Source organism: Ceratosolen solmsi, unplaced genomic scaffold (genome assembly GCF_000503995.2).
Source record: "Ceratosolen solmsi marchali unplaced genomic scaffold, CerSol_1.0 scaffold47, whole genome shotgun sequence".
NCBI lineage: Eukaryota > Metazoa > Arthropoda > Insecta > Hymenoptera > Agaonidae > Ceratosolen > Ceratosolen solmsi.
The window spans coordinates 227,607-250,869 of NW_011948419.1; the positions used below are offsets into that span (position 1 = coordinate 227,607).

Consider the following 23,263-nt stretch of genomic DNA (forward strand, 5'->3'; position numbering starts at 1 on the left):
ATATTGTATTTTCATTTACCATTAATAAACTTCTTTATGTTCATCAATATTCCTTCAATTTTAATTATAACAATAAGATAATCAAAGTATAAAAATATTGAGAGAATATAGGGAATTTTACCGAATATTTACTCATAGTGTAAGCATTTGAACAAATGAATAGCTACAAATCGATGCACTTCTTATTTTAATTATAATTGCCTTTATCCTTAAAAGCAGAATTATTCTAAAGTATAAATATATAATTTGTGGTATTTTGTTTTAATTTAATTTATATAGCAGCATGGTTCCTAACGCGATCATTAATTGAATAATTAAACGTGACAAATAAAAGACAGAATGTTAAGCGATGAAGTTCGATTAACTAATTAATAAGTATTTTAAATCAATTAATACATCAATTATGAATATTAATACATATTTACATTATAACATAATGATAATACAACTATTAATAATTAATTTTAACAATTCATATAGAAAGAGTCGAGATTTTTATTCGATTACTAATCGATTACGAATGAATTAAAAATAATAAACCTATAAACTATAAAGAATTAATAGTATAGATAATTAAATATAGAGATCAATGTAAAATATCAATAATAAATAGATCATATGGAATTAATAGAACAATGAAATTAATCGTAGGTATATTTACAATGATAAAATGAAATAAAGATTTACTAATTAAATCTTCTGTTATAAATATCTTGCCGATCTTCTTATCCTTTTACATACGATAATATTATTTTAAGTCCTGCGTTTAAACTTATCGATTCGAGGAGACAGAAAATTTCACGACAGAATAACTTCGAAATAATAATCGTGAGGAGCGGATAGCGTTGAATTTTCAGTAAATAACGAGTAATAATTCATCGGGCAGGTTTACAAATGTACTTACAATTACTAAAATTGCAATATCGCCATTCGCGATGTAAGTAGGCAAGATTGGCTCTCGAGCTACTAGGACACTGATGTAACAATAGTAATTAGTAATAACATCCGTGATCGGAATATGTGTGAGACCAAGAGCGCGAGTGGGCCGCTTCCAAGGGCAGCGGGAGTCGTCGGCCAAGCCCAGGTCAAAGCCGTCGAGGCGAGCCGCTCAATATACCCGGGGCTCGGCCTGAGCGTGCCGCAGTCGCATCCTGGCCTCGGCGTCCGCGGCTACGCGCAGCAGCGCTCGGTACACCGGCACCGGCAGCTGAAGGCCTTCGTAGCCGGGGCCCGCATACGCGGGATCGCGCTTCCTCCCGCATCCTGCGAACACGTGACAGCATCAGCAATTTCGAGGTTGGGGCCAAGCAATTGTTGACTGGACACCTTCTGCATTAACTATCAATTCTCCCGAGATTTTCAAACTTCGTGTCGTGCAGGGAGCGACGAAAAGTTAGAGAGAGAGAGAGAGAGAGAGAGGGAGAGAGGACGGGTAAGGAGTAAAAGGAGCATGGATGAGAGAAATTGGATGAATTCGATAAGGGATATTACCTGTTTCTTCACTCATTTGTGCAATCGACTTAAATTTAAAATCGCATTTATTTGGATTTGATTTTTGCTCCTATCAATATTACGACCAGCTAGTATCATTTATGTAGTTTATTCATTATAGCTATTAATATGTATGAAATATCTTATAATATTATTATAATTATCATATTATTCTTGTTTATTGCTATTTATAGATAATACTTAAAAATTAATATGAAAAATCCCGGTTTTTTTACAAAATTCATAAAATAAATAAAAAATCCCTTTATAGAAAGTGTATAAAATTATTAACAATTCTAAGGTAATGATAATTTCAAAGAATGATTATATAAAAACAGATAAACTATTTACGTAATAAATTTCTCAATTTTTAATACCAATTATTTTAAGTATTATACACTTTAATAAAAACTATTCGTTACATTAGTTATTATGAAACTTCAATACCATAATATGCAATAAAAAAAAGCTGGATCAAAAGTCTAACGATTATGAGCTCTTGTTATAGTAGATTATCTCCAATATATTGAAAGTGAAGTATTATAAATTTAAAGTATAAACAGTTATGTATACGTCTATAAGATTTATAAGAGTAACGAATTAAAAAGTTATCAAATTAAAGTTTTCATTTTATGCACGAATAGAGCGACATACTATTAAATAAATAATATTACAATTAATAATATTACCCAAAAAGACACAACTATGTCTGTGTGTGTTTGTGTTTGTGTGTGTGTGTGCGTGTGTGCGTGCGCGCGCGCCCGCCTAGGAGATTGAATTTTCATTCTCATATTAATCACAATAATGAAAAACTACGTATGTGAAATAATATGAAATAATCTATCATTGTTAAGTTTAAAATAATTTGTTAAGAGTATGCCGTACGAAATAGATTAAATATTACATGCCAATAATAATAAAAACAAAATTTGTAATTTACTCAAAATATTCATGTGAAGTTAAATAACTATGTTAATGTAAAAAGAGATATTTTTATTTATGACTATTTTTAAATAAAAAAAATAATCTACTATTTCTTTAATAGCGATTAAATTTTTCTAAAATTTATTAAAATAACTAATTTTAATGTAATAAATAAATTAATTAATATAATAAAAAATAAATAAATTTTTCTTTTTAATATATGTTACATCTTTACCTCTGCGTTAATTATAATTTTTATTTATTCCTAATTTTATAGTTTATATTTTTTACGATCTGAATTATATGTAAATTAACCGATTCAGTTAGAAGTCTTTTTTCCTTGAAAGTCTACTATTTTACATAAACATAATAATGGAGGAAAAAAATTCACTTATTAGCTTCAAATTGAACAATTGATTTAATTGGTCAAATTTTTTATAGTCTGTTGAATAATTCCATTCGCTTAAATTAAAAGTATGAAAAACTTTACATATTATAAATCTTGGAGGTTTGAGTATAAAAAAGGAATGAAATCGGGAAGTTGTCTTTTCACGACGAATGCTAAACTAAAATAAATTTTTTGATACTCATTTAATTCCTTGAATTATTCTAATTTTTAAATTATATACAGTCACATTATTAAATTTTTATTTTTTAATCAATATTGACTTAAGCTAAAATTCACACGATTATGCATATTTAATAAGTATATAGCAGTATTTTATTACGAAATCAAAAATTATATTGAACTCGGAATGCAATGAAATTTTTAAGAAATACGTATGTATATACAACATATAATCTAAATTAATACAAAATTAACTTTTATACTAAGTATCTACAAAATAATAAATACAATATACATTATTTTATGTATAATGTTATGAGATATTAAGGTATATTGGGATAAGTGTTTTGATTATAACTTTTCCTTCAACTAATTTCAAAGTTCCATAATCATGCAAACGATAAGTTAGAGAAGTTTTAAATTAAAATGACAAATAAGAGCACATCTATTCCAATATTAGATTACTAAACATTATAAAGTTATCGATATTGAATAATGAACAAATAAATTTAATAAACAAAGTTTCGTTAAAGCGCTATTTTTAAATTTATTCCATTAGCTTTTTAATTTAAACAAATGCTAATGTTTTTTTTATGAACCACAGAATCGGAATGATAAAATAAATTTAATATGAAATCGTAGGATATTTTCCATTTTCTATAGAATGTCACAATTGTCCTTAATATTAACAAATCTTATTCGTTGAGATGAAATTTGAATTTATATAGCCATCCAATTTAAATATGAAGAATCTATTTTAAGTACTTTTAAAGATTCGAAAAATATGATTATAACTTTGATTTAATTTAAACTAATAGGAAAATTGAAAAACAAACCAAAGAAATATTATATACATACAATATATCGTAAAACATATTTTCTAAAATTCATCAACGCGAGCTATTCATCATATTTTCAATTGTTAAATTAGTTTATATTTACCTACCTGTAAATGCATTGCAAAAAGGTCTTTTCATTGCTATTAAATCTAGTCCATCATCAGAATGTGAAATTTTTATAAAATTAATGATGATCAGTAACAATAAAGTGGATTGCAGAACCTATAAAAAACATAATATTACTTTAAAAAGTATAACTCATATTTTTATATTAAATAACTGCTTTCTTTGTATTTTATAATATAATATTTAATACAGTCGTATTAAAAAAAATATTATTAAGGTAAAAAAATCCATATACAACTGAAAAATCGTAATTATTACAAAATGTAAAAATCATACAAAGTTATTAGCTAATTTGGAAAAAGTGTTTAAATTTTAATTATAAAGAGATATTTATTTTTAATTTTAAATCTAAAAAAAAAATAAAATTTAAATATAAAGAAATGCCAATAATTATAATTATTCTTTTTGGGTCATCATTAAATCAGTAAACTTATTTTTAAAAATCAATTATCCATACGTTTTATTTATTAGAAAAAATTAAAAATTAAAAATGAAGTAACAACATTTTCCAATGATTAGTTGTAAAATTAATTATAAAATTAATTAATCACGTCATAAATTCAAGATTAAAATACGGGATTAAAGAGTAAATCGATTTTTTAATAAAACTGTTATATTATACAAAATTATTTAAATCATGATTTATACAAATTACATAATTGCATAGTAACGAACTCGTCTTTAAGAAAATAATAAAATATATTAAGACACCCTATAATTATAAGTGTATAATACAATTAAATCAGTTCCAATTAGATGTTAATGAAATTTCACCTTAAAAATTATTATTCACAATATACAGATTATGGAATGCCTTTAATGTTGTAAGTTTCACAATATGAGATTAATCAATTGATAAATTTATGTTAGATAATAATCTTTCATATTACTATAATATTATACAAATAAATTTGTATATAATATTATTACCTTCAATTTTTTATTCTCTTTCCACAAATTTATAAATAGTGTAAAATTAAATATATTCAAAATAAATTTTTTTTTTTAATGTAGGAAACTTATTGACTCTGAAAACATTTCGACTTTGTTATCCAAAATCATATCAATGCATTTGCTTAATAAAAAATTTTTTCATACCAAGGAATATTAATTTTTTAATTAAATTTTTTTTTAATATTTACTATTGTTATTATGATCCTTTTTTTATTATTTTTTTTTATTATTATATATATATCAATATACTAATATATATTAATTTGCAAAGTTTTTGAATATTAATTTGTTTGCTTGAGATTGCTATTTTTATTAACGAAAATGATTTTTTTTTCGGTCAATTTTATTTATCGAAGACCTCACGACACTTAAATCGAAAAATGAAATAAAAAACTTCTTTAAAAATTTAAAAAGAAATAACTTCAATAGTCTTCTATATTTTTAAAAATAATCTGAAGACATACTTGTCATATATTAGTCTTACAAAAATTAAATTCTTTTAAAAATTCATGTAATTATATACAAGAAAAAATATTATCATTACAATCGTCGATTCCCTCTTAAATTCATCTGTAACAGAATTTTTTCACCAGCAACGATCAATTGTACAAGGAAATATTATTTTCTAATATAAAAATGTTCTACCTACACTTTTATCTAATAAAGCTTAACTATACTTCAATACAGTATCGATAAATATAAAAAAACACCTTACTATGTATATATGTCTGTACATGAATACATATAATTCAATATATTGAAAAGGAGAATCATTCTTTTTTCTACAATTATTTTTTTTCAATCGTCCTGTCATTTTTCTAAAAATTCCAAATAATTGGATCATTTTAGAAACTGTTTAATAAGTAAATGTGTTCAAATTTTTATAATTTATATTGAATATATACAATTGAAAATTCTAATTAATTGCTAATAATGAATAGTTTTACCTATTAATTGAAAGTATAAATATTTGTTATGATTTGTAATTTCTTATTAACTTGGAGGATAAATTTACAATAAGAATTATTATAGGCAATAAAATTTAATATAAATAAAATTCACAAAGTATAGACGAAAATACTTATTTATAAGTAAAGACATAAAATTATTATGCAAATGAAAAATGTTTTGCTTGTTCATTCTAATATGGTAAATATATAACTGACGTAATATAATAAAAAATGGTAATGAAATATTTCAATGTAATAATACTTTTTAACATTTACTAATAAAAAAAATTATTAGTCTATTATTACGAAATACTGCAATACATATAGCTTTAAGTAAAGAATAATATTAAAACAAAATTTCTTATTAACAACGATGATCAATATTTATTAATAATACTATCATAAGCATTATATCCATTACATTGCATTTATCTTTACTAAATAAATATTGATTTCATTATTTAAATGCGTATACATTCGCATTGAAACTTATAAAATTCTTTACAAATCTTTTTGCAATGCTTTTTATTTAATTTTCATTACATACAACCGATGTTCGATGTTCAATGCTCTCTATATGTTTTGTCTTTAATATCTATATTTTTCTCTTATCAGTTTATTGCTGCATAATTTATTAAAATTAGTTTAAAATTAAAACATTTTTAAATTTTAATATATTTATAAAAAAACGTTAGTTAAAGATTTGTTATACTATTCTTCTTCTCAATATCTTTTCATTATTAATATTGCCGAAATTAATTTAATATTTCAAACGGAATAAATAATATTTATAATAAACCAAATTTAGATGTCTCTTTCGAAAGTTTGTGTCATAATAGATGTATTTTTCTTACCCGAAAATTTCTCTTTTTAAGCTATTTTTTTATACGATTAATTTCATAGATTAAAAATAAGTGAATGTAATGTACGAATATAATTGCCAATCATATCATGCACACTTATCTGTATTTCCATAAAAAAATCTTTATTTTATTAAAAATTATGAATTTTATTGCATTAATTAAACAATTACTTTAATACCAATTTACTATATAATAATTCACGATATATTTAATGATAATTAAAAGCGCAATATCGAATTACTAATTTAGTTTATTAAAAATTTATATTTGTATTTTATTTATATATAAAAATTTATATATAATTACAAATACAAGTTCACTATGCATGAAAGAATACGATAATTTTCTAAATATCATTGTTCATAATTTTTTTCATTTATTATTTACGGTTATTTTCTAATTAATATGTATATATAAATAAATAAATAAAAAAAACAATTAACGTAATTTTTTTTTGTAATATCGAAGTCATATAAAATAATGAGAAAAAAAAACGAGATCTAAATTTATCTGTAAATAAATATTTTTTATTTGCAAACATTATTCTTAAATAACTAAAACCGCGTACGCGAACTTTTTCTATAATACATAATATTATTCATTTTAATTTTATTTACTATTTTTTCTCTCTGTATAGATAATTTCAAGAAGAAAAACACAAGAAAAAGCTTTGGAATAATATTAAATGTCACTATAATTGAACAAATATAATTGAATTTTGAAGTCTGTATTGTAGAATGATAATATCTATATCGATTTACACTTAAAAAGTATAAGAAACACCTTTTAAGTAAATGGAAAATGAAAATTTTAATTAGAAAAAAATATCAACACAACGGATTTAAATAAAAATTCTAAAAATTACCGTTGAATAATATATCGACTATTTTCAAATTATTCTAATAAAAGATTCTTAGAATTTTATCTAAAATTAAGTGAACTCAAATTATTTTCCTACTATTCTAACAAAACGCTGACTTTCTCGACTGGGATAAGAATTTCTTGTAATTATTGCATATACTTTTTTTGCTTATATTACTCACCAACGTCACACGCCTGAATTTCTTTATCGTTTTTCCGTCTCAATTTACGTGCGTTTTATATCAATTGATAGCTTATATAATTAAACGAATGGCAAATATATTATCTACTTTTACATAGTAAATGCCTCCGCATTGAAGCTTTATACTCTTCATATTATATTAAGCCTATGGATAATATCAAATATTAAAAGACAAAAAATATAAATATAAATATAAAATTAGAAACATAAAATTTCAGCTTAAGTCGATATTTGTCGACACAACAGTATTTCTATATTAACCATTTGACGCGCTTAAAATTCATTATAACGTATAAATTATTGTATAAACCTATTGGATAAATGAAACTAACAATAATATCGGATAAAACATGAATCTATTTTTAAAAATGTTTTAATTCTAGTAAATTATATTTATCAAAACTCATTCGATGCTACTATCTTTTATGTGTCTAAATAAAATTGACTGCTTGAATAAAAAATATAAGTATCAGGCGAAACTTTTAAGAAAATTAAATTATTCTTTAATGATCTTGTATTGAAATATTTATGTTGTTTTTAAATTATAATATTATATAAAAAATAAACGAAAAGTTTATATTACAATTTTATGTGCATATATAAATAATATTTTCTCAAATAGACTTTAGACAAAGCTTGCATTTACATAGCTTAACTTTTATTCCCTTATTTGGAAAAGTATGTACAGTAAATTAAGAATAATCTATTAATAAAATTCTCTATACATAATCTGTTTAAACTATTCATATGATGCATAACACATTTATTTCACGGATAATATCTACAATGTCGTTTAAAAAATACTTGAAAAGATCATGTATTGATATTATAATAATTTTGTAAAGTAAACGTATTTCACTAAACGTACGTGAATATACTAAATAAAAAAATTTAAATGTTTTGTATAATTTTGATTTAATTCGTTTTGTAGTTACTCTGTGAATCATGGACATTGATTTATGTTTATCTATAGCGTTGTCTTTCTATTTATTTTAACATCGAGCATTCTTGACAAATTTACAGAATTCTAAAAAATATATAATAACCACTATTTTCATTTACCATTATTATAATTTGGACCCGTGCACTTATGATTTTTTTTTTTTTTTTTTTTTTTTTTTTTTTTTTTAATATTCTTTGTCGACAAACGTATTTAACATATTTTTCATTACATTTTTATTGGTGCAATTCAAGCTAAAATCTTACAATTTATGATAATTGTAATAATTATGTTTCTAAGGGTTAAATGGATTAAAATATTTATAATTCGCTAATAATACTTTTTCAAATATAACTTAATAAAAAATATTCCACCTAAATTAATTAGTTTTAAAATATATATAGACTCGTTCTCTAAAATTCTATCAACATTATTTTTTGTTATTTATTTTGTTATTTATTTTGTTTTATTAATCACAATTCACAATTAATTCCCGAATATACTAATGTTAACGATTGTACTTCTAAAATATAAATGCTTTCTAGTATTTATCGATTCGCGAAAATTTGTTCAGTTATTGAATATTACGAGAGATTAAATCCTTCTTTAATCCAATAAAAAATCAATTAATAAACTTTAATTTTTTATCCTTTTAAATGCAATAGATTTCGTAATTTTATTATTAACTTTACTATTAATAAGGCTAGTATATTAAAATTCATTGTATATTATTCATTGGATATATGAAATTTATTGTGCCAGTCAACTATCTAATTTAAAAACAAGGATTCGATAATTTTTTGTAGCTAAATATCAAAATACAAATTCAGTAACTACGTGAGTAGACGATATAGAAGTTATTGGGTCCACGTCTACACACGCGCGCGCGCACACACACACACACATATATATATTTGTATTTATATATATATATATATATATATATATATATATATATATATATATCATACATACTAGCGCTTTAGCGAATGTGAGGGCTTGATCGTGTCGGTGTGAGGTTGCTCGGATCACTCTACAAACTGCGAAACAAATTTTCATTATCGATGCACGCCTAGTTATTTTAAAATATTAGTTAGCTCAGCCCATACAAAATTTCATATGATAAACATTACGATAATGTGACAATATGTATATATATATATATATATATATATAGATATAGATATACAATAATATTCCTGAATATGAATATTCATGCAAAAATATTGTTCCGCAACGTAAAACTTTTAGCATATGGGATCTTCCTACATTGCTTGAAGCATCGTGAAAAATACTTATATCCTATTATGTGAAATATATTTTTTTTTATTTTAATTTGTTAGATCCGTAGTTTAGTTGATTATCAAGTTTTCGTTGGGGGATAAATATAAATATCAGAACCAATAACGCAGGGCTCGGAACTTTCGTGTAAAAATATAATAATTACAAATCAAACAAAATATTCTGCAAAATAATAGTTGAATATATTTTTTAATATATCGTATGTTTCATATGTACGAAGACTTGTTTTGGTTTGTCTGTTAGGATGTTTTTTATACACTTTAAACGTTAAAGAAAATTTATAAAACTTTGATTGTGCAAGATGACACTCGTGAAAATGTTTAAAATTTCGAGTTTAAAGTTGCAATTCGATCGTGAATGTAAAAATTATTCAAATTTATGTCGTTCGCTAAATTATTTTTTTAATTTAATCATATTAATTTTCTATACAAAAAAAAAAAAAAAAATCGTGGAAAATAGACTGCTATTAACATACAGTCGAATCAAATTGTTTATCAAATTGAAATTTTAGAATGCTATTAATATTTTTGTATTTTCTCAATAAATATGGGAATTATCTCTTCAACATACAATCGTATGTGATAAATTTATGTATTCGGCTATCTTAACATTCGTTCTTTTTATCACTTCGTACCTCAGTCACAATATCTCCGCAATTTCCCTTCACTACCAAAACGACGTTTTACTATATGCATCGATCTATACTAATCTATACTAATGCACGATGTCTTAGAAAATATTTTCAGATATTCAGATGTCCATTATACGTGTGTCAGTGTCTAGAATTATGAATAGATATACTCGAATGGCTCTATTGAAATTCGAATTCACTTTGAGTTATGCGTACATTCCGATAAGGAATGGGACTCATATTTGCCAATGCACAAAAAATAAAGTAATCGATTGCACGAGCAACAACTTATATCGTGGATCTTATCTACATCATTAAAAGGCAATACACGGTTAACTTAGATTAGTATATGTCTTTTAAATATTCTTGATCTTTCGTAGAATTGATAGAATTGTCAATAGCAAGTGATATTGTATTTAAATTTTTTATTTTTATTTTTTTTTTTTTTTTTTTTTTTTTTTGTGCTAATAATTGTTTTATTCATAATTCTTATTCATTATTTTCTTCATAATTCTTCCCGACGATTGTTAGGAAACGTTTGGATATCAACTATAGTATCTTATATAACTATATAAGGCTTTAAATTGCCACATTTCGATCCACGTTTTTATCATTTTTTAAACAATTTTCGTCGAATCAGGCGATGGTTTTAACACTGCTGCTTTTGCCTATTCTTATTTATTTCAAGTCAGTTGCTTCATTAAATCATTCTCAATTTTGTGTTTCCAATTCTGTGTCGGTAAAATATTATTATTTTTGTAAACGTTTTGACAAAATAAATATTACACGGCCGTCATTTAATAAACGGTGCAAAAAATTTAATAAGTTAAATCTAACGTGTACGATCTCTCTATGTCATAGAGAGCCAAGGATGAATTATTATTTCATTTTCTTTCTTTAGTTAGTTACGAAAGCAGATTGTCGTGAAACTCATGAGATCACAAACGTGGTAAATAATACAATTTTATTGTTTTTTTTTTTATTGTTTCAATATATTAGTTATTTCATTATATCTTATTGTTCAAGGATGTTTAAGCTTGGTCGTCGGCTCTCCTTACAGTAGATTCGCCATCTATTTTATAGCGATATCTTTGAAAATTAACTTTTAAAACATTAATCGTACTTTAAAATCTTAAATTTACTGTCGCGCTATATATTATTAAAAAAAAAAAAAAAAATGCTTTATCCACAGCATACATTAAAGAAAATGTAATTGCAACATAATTTCCATGAATTTAGGCATAAGCATTAAAATACAAATCTCACATAATTATATATAGAAACATTATATATAGAGATTGTGTAGTGGCATCATGTAAAAGTATATGGCTTTAGAGTAAAATGGAACATGACATCGCTGTTGTCGCTGACAGCGAGAGCTTAAAACAATTTGATTGAGAGTACTAAATCTAGCCTAAGAGATTTTGTAATTAGTAGAATTTAATGATTCAATAAGTTCGTTGAATTTGCCAACCCGGAATGACGAGACAAAAAATTATTAATTAATATAAGCATTCGGTAAGCTGTAGGTAAATAAAAATAAATTTTCATAGCCTATTTAAGAATCTGTCTAATAAGCCTATACTTTGTATAATATTATTAATAACTACAATTAATGGCATTTTATTGATATACCGTAGGTAATTTTTTTTTTATTTTTTTTTTTTTATTTTTTTTTTTACTTATTAGCAAAATTCTTTATAATTGGATACAGTAACAGCGATTGATTATTGAAATACTAATTTTCTAGAAATAAGCGTTTGCATTATGATTGATAATAAAGGACAAAAAAAGAAGAGTAGAAGATAAAGAAAATTCGAAGACTATCCTTTGGAAGAGAGGACAATACTGATTATTATGAAAATCCAATACACTTTCCTGTAGATGTGCGTGCGTACGTGTATGCGTGCATTTGAGCTATTTATTTACAAGTATTTACTTGTTTAGATCCATCTAGATGGATCGAACTCGGCGAATGATCGAATGAACGGATACCGGTACGTTTTCATTTTCATTTCATTTTCACCGATATTTTGTTATTTAACGACTGCGTAGCCTCGATCGAAGGTAAAGTACTCCCAAATAGGAGGTGTGTATACCCGAATAGGTGTGTGATTTAAAATTAAAACAGTCTCTAAGCTCTTGTCGTATGCTTCGCGTTAAACTGATAACGGAATTCTCCGACTACCCCGATAAGAGAAGAATCCCCAGCTTCCTTCATTAAATACACGGAGCTTAGGTTAAGTTAGTGATAGAATGAGAGCCGAATGCCAATTAAATTAGTAATTAATCGAAGTGTAAAAAGAAGAAGATAGCATGTAGATTTAAATGAATCACCGATGGTACAGATTTTCGAATGTGCGTTAATGATTTTGGAATTTATCAGGGTTATAATTAATTCAATTGTTTATTTTTTTTTTATTTATTACCGTGACATGTTATTATTCGTTATTTATTCTCATTCGTATAACTTCATATTTATAATTTACTTTATATAACCTTTTGTCATGTTACTCAAATTATACTTATCTCGCTTATTTTATATCAAGATCAGATGCGATAAATATTATTTTATAATACGTAATTTGTAGATTAACTTCAATATTTCGTGCATCATGAAGTAAGAGCTAAAAAAAAAAAATGAATAGTTTTCAATCATTAAAACACAATCGATTTCTATCTTTATCTTGAACAAGATTTTCTATTTGACATATTATTTCGAAAATTGAATCGTATTTTATTGACTATTATGACTATTATATAATCATCATAAAATTGTCCAATGAATTAGGTTGGATATTTGAAAAAATTCAATAATCCGTGACAACTGAGTCGTTTTATTTGTATTAAACAATACAAGTACAAGAAAAGGCCGATTTATGAAAATCTTTAGAAAATCCGAAATCTCAAGATTTTCTATTTCTCATTGAATTCAATCTTAAATCAAAATTAAAAGTAACAACGAGTTATCGTAAATGCAAAATTAATCGGACAAATTTTTATATTGTTGAAATATTACAAACAGGAATATATGATATATTTTAACGTAATATATTTATTGTAAATGAAATATTATAATTACATCTTACATATAATAACATCTTATAAGATATTGTTGATTTTCAAAATCACTAATTCGGGCTAAATATATTTTTATATTGAGGATATAAAATTTTTGTTTTTTACAAAAATATATGAAGTTTGAATACACTTATTTTGACATATGTATTAAGGTATAAATTATTATTGCCATCCTTATTATTCCATCATTGTATCTTCTTTAAACTATATAGATAAATTTTACACTTGTTTAGAAAGAATTATGATTAAATATTAAGATGAGCAAATTAATTTTACAATGTACAAGTAATTATCACTTAAAAATATTTAAAAAACATGAAATGAAAAATATATTAGATCATCTTATGCCTAAAATTTTTCAAAGAGTAAAATATATTTAATTAAATGATCTGAAATTATTTTACAATTTTTCCACATTAATTTCATCATAAGATATGATTAAAACTTATCGTTTTGCTAATTAAATGAAATTCTCTCGTTCTAGAATCTGATTTCCATAAAGAAATACAATATTCCTTTTCATTTTTAGCTTATATACTAGATTTTGTAATTAATAATGACTCATATACTATTACCTTAAAATATATTCTAATACATATTCTAATAAATATATCTAAATTAAGTTTTCAACTTAACATTATAAAAATTAATTGACGTATAGACGTCAGTCATATCATCAAACATCATTATTTCACTCAAATGTGACATTTTTATCGACCACGCTTGAATTACACTACTAATGTACTTATTGTCATTCAAGCGGAGCACTAAATTTTGAAATTTTGGGCAACCAGATGCAAGCGATTGTAACTTCAAAAAAAAATTGATACGATAGTCGTTCGTACGTAACTTAATTACGTGTCATAATCGCGTTACTTTTAGAGAGAAGAATTTCTCAATGATATTTATATATTCAAATGGTATATTAATTGGTATAAACATAATTACGCCCTATAGTATGCTATATTTTCAAATTATTTAACTATTGGCTTGATTTGATGAACTGATTATATTATTAAGCAATTAGTCTCGTTAAAACAAATAAGCTTAATAGATAATCAATATGAAGTCGTTGAAATTATCAAATTCTAAAACTACTAATTGCAATACAGCCTTTCAAGAAATATAAGAGCTTGATTTAAGATTGTGACTTAGATTGTGATTTAGAAATAGCATTTAAATCGAACAAAATTACAATGATTTAATTTGATATAAATTATAAATCTGTCCAATATTAACAATGTAAAAACTAATTACATCGACGAAATTATGAAATCACAAATATTTATTTATATAATTATAGATGCATAGTTGAAATATTAAATTTATTGTATAAAATGATGTGAAATGAATACCATTTTATTAGCAGTTATATTTCAATTCAATAATAATTATAGAATTATACTTTAATTTAATTTCCAGTGGTATAGATATGTTCGTATTGTTCAAAATCTAAGTTCATTAAAGTTTTTATCAATTATTATTTAATTGCTTTAATTTTAATCCACTTATTCTCAACTTTTCAGCAACTTAGATTACGTATATTTGGAAATATTTATATAAATTTGTTGCTCTCATAATTAATGTTTAGATAAACGACTATTATATATATATATAAAAAAAAAATCTATTGCATAGTGAAATAATTTTTGTAAATCAAATCAATCGATTTAGCCATTATTCAGTTATTTTCAATTTATCCATTAGCCATGCCACGCATATCCACAGAATATTACTAACAATTTTAGACCTGTAAGTTCTATTAGGGGACTTTATTATTAATTACTAGTGTTAATTACTATTTATTTAGTGTTAATTACTACTGTTAATTATTATTAATTACACTGTTAATTACTAGTGCGATAAAAATATTCTGAAATAGCAAATAATAATTGTAGGACATAAATTATATAATCCTTTTATTAATTTATATTAAATTGGAATTAGAATTTTTATACGGAATAATATATTTCTATAAATCAATCTACTGTCATTAAATAATATATTATAATCATATATTATCATAAACAAAATATAAATAGAATGAAATGAAATGAGTTTATAAAAACGAAACTAATGCATTCATTAATCAAATCTTAAGTATATAAATTTAAACATTTTATATTGAAATTAAATTAATTAGATATTAAAAGTTTATATTATCCTATGTAGAGATGGAAACGATATTATTATGTAATAGAAATTTGAATAGTAATTATAAAAAGGTGAGTATTTACAATAATACCAGTTGTATTAAATTTAAACTATAAAATATTCTATAAATAATAATTAAGTTGGATGTATGAACTATTTTTCATTTAAATATAAAATATGAAATTAGATATGTCACAAGCTAGAAATTTACACTACTCTAGAGTTTTAAATATATTATTTTCGTATTTGAATTTAATAATTAAATCGACATATTTTTATTCTCTATGTATTTCTTAATATAGCATATGGTATTTAAGGTAGAAAGACTATAATAATTTCTATCGCCGTATCTACCTCATAGCTGATGTCAAGTACACGAATGACTCATGTTACAGTTGGTCAATAAAGAATAAGAATAAGAAATCAGCAATTCTTTAATATGAGAATATGAAATATTCAGATAATTTAAGATAATTAATTTAAAATAAGTGGTGAGATCTATTGCTGAATATTCGAGAAGAGGAACTTTATCGAAGCATAAGAACGTCAAAATTCAAATGTCAAACAATGGTAAGGTGGAGGGAGAGCGAGGGAGTGAAGAGAGATTCTGCACTAATTGACATCGGCGATTGGGGCGACCTGGAGATATTCAGCAGTTATCCTGACAACAAGAGACGACCAAAATACCAAAATACAGCACAACTAGACCTACGCTCTTTCTCTTACACAGCCGCAATTGTACACAATGCAAATAAATAAGAACTTTATCCTAAACACTATTGATTTGTTTGTCATTTATTTACATATGACTTTGCAAACGAATAATTAACGTACAAAATTCATTGTTTCTGTAATTTTAATTATTCTACGACTTTAGTAAATAGATATAACATTGTAATATAATATTTAATAGTGTTTTAATTTTATAATGTTGAATTGTTAACAATTGCAAAAATAAACTTTGTAATAAAATTAATCAAAAAAATTATCTTTTTTACTAAATTTTTTTTTTTTTTTTTTTTTTTTTTTTTTTTTTTATCTAACAAGAATAACTTAAGCAATTATTTAATCAAATGTAATAGACAACGTTCATGATAAATTATAAAACACTTTTAATATTATAAGAGAAAAAAGAATTGCCGCAATTTATAATAGTTCAATTGTTATTACAAAAGTCAGCGTTCATCAACATATATTACTAATGTTGATAGTACTTAAAGCATATGTACGTAAATAAAAAAAATAATGGAACAACGAAACAAAATGATTATTTCTCAGTATTGTATAACCTAAAAATATCAATAAAATGTAATACATATTAATAATACAGAATCTTTATCTATAGTTTTAAAAGTATAAATTATTATTTTATATAATATATATAATATAATTAATATAATTATATATAATAAGTATTTTTTCGTTATTCCTATTAAATAAATGTAATAATTTTAAAGCCTAGAAATAACAGATCTATTTGCAGAGAGATACACCCACGCACGCACGCACGCACACACATACTATATACTTAATTTATTTTATTTAAACATATATTATTTTACAATTGTTTTTACACTACTAGCATTACATGTAAACTTCACAATATATTTTCACCTCATTAATTATTCTTTCAAATTCATGAAGAATTTATATTATTAAATACAAAATTAATTGTAATTAAGAAATGAAAAAATGTGCTCGTTAACATTAAATCTTTAGTCACCATCTAATAAAGCATCAATATCTTCTCTTTTATTTGTCCAATAATTTGAAAACTTTTCTTGGTGTAGAAGAAACTTCAATTTCCGAATCACGTGTGGTATTAGCAATCAATTGTATTCTTACTGGATTGTGAAAAGTACAAGTACAACGATGGTTTTCAAACTTTATGCGTCATTTCGAAGGTGAAAAACTTTTCTGCGAATAGCTCTTTCAGAAAATGTCTAGGATTTTTCTTTTTTCCAATCTTGCCATGTGTACATTTAGAATATTACGATTCAAACGACCGACCAATTTATACGGAGTTATTAAACATCGAACTTTATAGATGATAATATACAAGAAGAAAGATATTCTATTAAATCCTCTTCCAAAGTATTCAAATTATAACTAAATGAGAATTATAACTAAATGTTCCTTTATATATTTACTACATGTTTCTACAATGAAAAATTTTAGTTCTTTAAATACGTAGCATAATTCAAGTATTATTTGAAACTTTTCACGCATATTTTATTCATTATAACTATACTTGATAATTACTTGGCATTGATATTTGCCTGATTATTGTTATTACATATATAATTATTGTTCATTGTATTTGAGCAAATAAAACATTTAAAATTTAATATCAGAATAAATAGCATTATTTAATATTCGGAAAGAGCTGTATTGCAAACACGATTAATAAATGTATACGATGAAGTATTCAATATAATTAGAAAATACCTAACATATAAAGACAAAACCATAATTATATATATATATATATATATATATATATATATAATATTCAATATTTAATAAACTTTTCATCTCTTTGATCTACATAATTAACATATTAAAATGATAACCAGAGATCTGTTACATAAAATAAAATATAAATTCATTAAAAATCGCAAAAACGAAAATAATAAATTTAAATTAAGTGTATCCATAAATTTATAACAAAATTATTATTATTATAAAATAATATTATTTTGAATATAAATAAATATAAAAACACAAAATTTCACATAAATATATCAAATTCAAGTAACTTAAAAATTTGGAATAATTTTTTTTTTTTTTTTATAAAATTCGACTACCTCCAAATCCCATAATTCTTCGTCAAATTCTTAAAAGAAATCAAATTTATACAACTATTAGAAGAATAACATTTTTAGTTAATATATATAATTTATAAAAATTTATAAATACAAAATAATATCAATTTTAATAAATAAATTAATTTTATTTAAATAATCCATTTATAAATTATAGAATCAAATATATTTAAGTTCAAAGTTTTAATAAATTTATATTTTTACGTAAATCTAATAAATACGTTGTATTTGTAATATCATGAATTAATTAGCATAACAACAAATCATCAAAAAAAAAAAATAATTGAATTGTTAGGAAAAGTTGATGAGAAAAAGAAATTAGTAAAAATTGATAAGAAATAGTTGCTGATCGAAATGTCATGATGACTCATCGCTATGATTTTATTCTAAGATTTTACGTAATACTTTCAACAAAAACTATAACATGTTTTATAATATTATAAAATATTTCAAATAAAAAATATTCTAAATATTTTACTACGAACTTTATTTTTAATTTTAAGAAAATAATACTTTTAACGGTTAATGTACATATTAAAAGTTTATGTCCATATTATTACCGAAATCATAATTTACAAATGTACAATTTAACTATTCTATAAGTTAGAATAAAAAATAAAAAAAATACTATATTTAATTATTCTATGCAATGTAGAAAGAAATGGCATAAATTAAATTTATCTTTTCTAAAATTATTCGATATATAGAAATAAATTCGAAAATTTCTACATATACGTAATTTTAGTAATAATTTAGTTGATTGAACCAAATAATAAAAATCATTAATTCATTATATAATTTTTAATATTCCAATTAATTGTTTTTTTTTCCTTTAATAATAATATTACATCATTCGAGTGTGTTAATAATTAAGATATTAAATAATTGTTCTATCAAACGCATAATATAAATTATTTATCCACTGTTATTAAAAAATTTTTAATTTAAAATTCCTTGTATAAATAAATTATTAATATCTTAATAAAATTTATAATTATTACGTAATAGATACATACTGTGATTTATGTTATTGTGATTTATTAAAGGATCCAATAAAATCACTAAATATATTTATAAATATATTGCAAATCTTTTCGTTACTAAATAACTTAAGCAATATATTTAGTACTTATAAACTTTATATTATTATTTTCAATTCGATAATTGATTTGTTTCATTAATCAATGATATTGTCAATAGTAAATTATGCTTATGACAATATTATACAGTAAAGTTTATCAACCAGACAATATATGTTGATTATTATTTATGTATTTTAGAAAGTTATAATTCAAAATGTTCCAAAGTAGTCCTTATAGAAAAATTATTCTTTCAAAGCATTTTATCGCAAGAGGTAATAAATTAAAATACATATTAATATAATAAGTAATAATTTTTTTTCTCATTTAATTATTCACATATTAGTTATTTTAATTATAAAAATTAAGTATCTGTAATGAGTTTTTTTTTTTAACAATACTATAGGTACTATAAATTACATACATTATTTGTAAATTTAATGATTATAAATGAATTATATATAATTAAATGTAATTAAGACTTTTAATAAATGATATTGTTTGTAAAAAAAAAAAAAATTGAAAAAAATTATAACCTACAATGTTTTAACATATTAAATTTGAGTTTATATATTATTTCAACGCCACTTAAGTACATATATTATAACATAAATATAATATATTTTCTTTCGCGAATAATTAAGTTATGGATAAAATTAGTTCACAAAACAGTTATATCTTGATTGTATGAAACATGTACTTTTAATAATCTGAAAATTATTGTTTTTCCTTACCCTTAATATAGCATTCGAATTAATGATTATAAAAGTATTACTGTATAATAATAATTATAAAGCGCATATTTATTTAATCCTCAGTTAGTAAAAGAAGCTTATATTATTATTAAATGCATATAAATACATTCAAATCCATAACAAATTATTTCAAAGCCATTAATTACGAAAAGTGACATTGCAATTTGATGCCTAAAATCAAGAGATTGAAATATTATTTAGTATTATGATGTTTACACGAGTATCAAGCTCAGTACAAAGAAGATATTACATCTGCATTCATGGCTATCAATATTTTATTAGAATAAACAGCTTAAAAGGAAAGAAGCCAGGTACGACGTTAAAAATTGATGCAATCAAGCGCAATTATTAATTTGTGGGATGAAATTAAATTTTCATTACAAAACAATTTTAGAAATAAGAAGTAGTTTTATCAAATCATATATCATCAACATTATTTACAAATTAAGACTGATAATAAAATTTATTTTATTTTTTTACTACATTCTTTTATTATACTGCTTTAGAAATAGGATCGAATTAATCTTTGTACTATTTCACGTTTTAAATCATACATTACCGTTACAATTGTTTTATAATATCAAATATCTTAGTATTTTATATCTCGTATTCTATAATTTTCAAATTTATCGATTAAATCTTTTCATTTTATTAAAATTACTTAAAAAAAAATATGTTCATTTTTGTATTATACTATAATATAATATTGAGAAATTTTTAACAACGACTATTCTAAAATCAAATTTTGCAATTTATTAAACGTTATAACGATCTTTACTTGGTATATTTTATTTTCTTAAAATTGTTGAATGTGTGTGTGTGTGTGTGTTTATGTATATGTGTATTAAGATATTCGAATAATTTTAATAAATTTAATAAATTCAGTCCTTCAAATACTGCAGTGGCTTTCTATTCTGTCTGACGGTCTGTGCAAATGTTTCTCTTGCTTAACTACTCTCAACCCTTTCACGATCATTACTCACCCCTCCGCCCCCTCAATCGCTCCCCCTCACTCCCTCTACCCTTCTCATCTTTCACACACACACACACACACACACACACACGCACACGCACACGCACACGCACACGCACACGCACACACACACACACACACACACAACAACAATAATAATAATAATAATAATAATAATAATAATAATAATAATAATAATCAAGAAAAGAATAAAATAATTAAATATTATTTTGAATTTTAGAGATTGCGCTTCTGAATGTGAGAGAAATCTCTGATAAAGTTTAATAGAAGTTTAATATGCAAAAGAATATGTAAAAGGCATGCAAACGAGCTTCTTTAATTATCACACGAAATTTTATTAAATTTAATATTTGTAAGAAGCTATAAGAGCATATAAATTTTTAAATACTAAATTATTTTTACGAATTCAATTGAACTCCTACTTCTTATTGTTTAATTTTAAAAGAAAATTACTATAGAATATATTCTCATATTTCATCCATTGGGATTAATAACAAATTCTAAAAATTCAATTAAACTCAAAAATAAAATAGTTATTAAATATATTAGAAAGAGATTACTATATCTATAAATATACTAAACTATTAATAAAAAATAGTGAACAATGAAATGTTCTTTGTAATTTATTCTTTGTAAAGCTTGCATAAAATTTCGACAATATATTAATAAAAGCAGTTCTTAAATATGATTGAATGTCTATTCGGCAATAAAATAAAGTGCATTGATTCACGTCTCAATATCCTCGTATTTATTAATATTATTAGAAAATGATCGTACATATTTTTTTAATTATATGCAATACTGTAAATACATAAGAATGTAAGATATGAAATATTTTAAATCATTTAAAATACACTTATATTATATCACTGATATATATATATATATATGTATGGGTCTATCGATTGATTATATATAAATTTAATTTAATTTAATAAAAAAAAATTACACATACAGAAAATTTATCAATAATTGTGTCTAACTAGTTGGACAAAAAGATGTGATGTGAATAATTAATTAAATATTTGTTAGAATTCGAAATTGATAGAAATACTTATACAGACACTCACAAGGATATGCTATTTGCGCAAACCATATGCATTAAATGTATTAGATTTACAAAATTTACATAAAAAAAGTAATAAATTAAAGAAATTAAAACAATGTTTTATAAAATTATTAAATTAAAATAAAAAACATGGTAACTTGAATATATTTTAATAAGTTTTAAACGCACATTATTTATTTCTCGTGATATACGATGAATTTGTCGCCAGATTTTAGGCATGAAACGAACATTAAGAATCATGCGAAATTATTCAATAAATTATTAGGAATAAATTTGGTGTAGCGATGAATCATAAAGCAGACGATAATAACAAAAAGAGCATTTTGAGCGATGGCCTTTGCTGGCGGTGCGTATAAAGTTCCAAGCGCAAGATAAGCAAGTGAGCCAGGACGAATGTATCGATAATATAATGAAACCGAATGGAACGTATATCGAACGCAAAAAAGCAAATATTTGGCGCGCAAATTTCTAGCGCTGCCACTAACCTTCATGGTGATACGTAATTTGCGTAATTTGACGGCTCGATGTGATCTAGGAGTCGCTCGGATCCGTCGCGCGACCAGGATCAAAGTCAACGGGCGCGAGGACAAACGGCCCTCAAATACCATCTCCCACCACCTCGGGATGCGCGGGGCTACTGCGCGTCATCCCCGAG

General features: G+C 23.6%; 1 protein-coding gene across 1 annotated transcript; it reads right to left on the bottom strand.

The window, feature by feature from the left end:
- Nucleotides 1–836: 836 nt before the first annotated feature.
- LOC105360465 (cardioactive peptide) lies at nt 837–23,160 on the bottom strand. The gene is made up of 3 exons (XM_011497366.1): nt 23,094–23,160; nt 3,930–4,044; nt 837–1,263 (listed from the first exon to the last, which is right to left on the bottom strand). The coding sequence occupies exons 1-3, from the start codon at nt 23,097–23,099 to the stop codon at nt 1,109–1,111; spliced, it is 276 nt and encodes a 91-aa protein (XP_011495668.1). The 5' UTR covers nt 23,100–23,160; the 3' UTR covers nt 837–1,108.
- Nucleotides 23,161–23,263: the final 103 nt, after the last annotated feature.

Coding starts and splice junctions, on each gene's coding strand:
- LOC105360465 (XM_011497366.1), bottom strand. Junction 1,264..3,929: donor TTTTTGCAATGCATTTACAG/GTAGGTAAATAT, acceptor ACGTGTTCGCAG/GATGCGGGAGGAAGCGCGAT.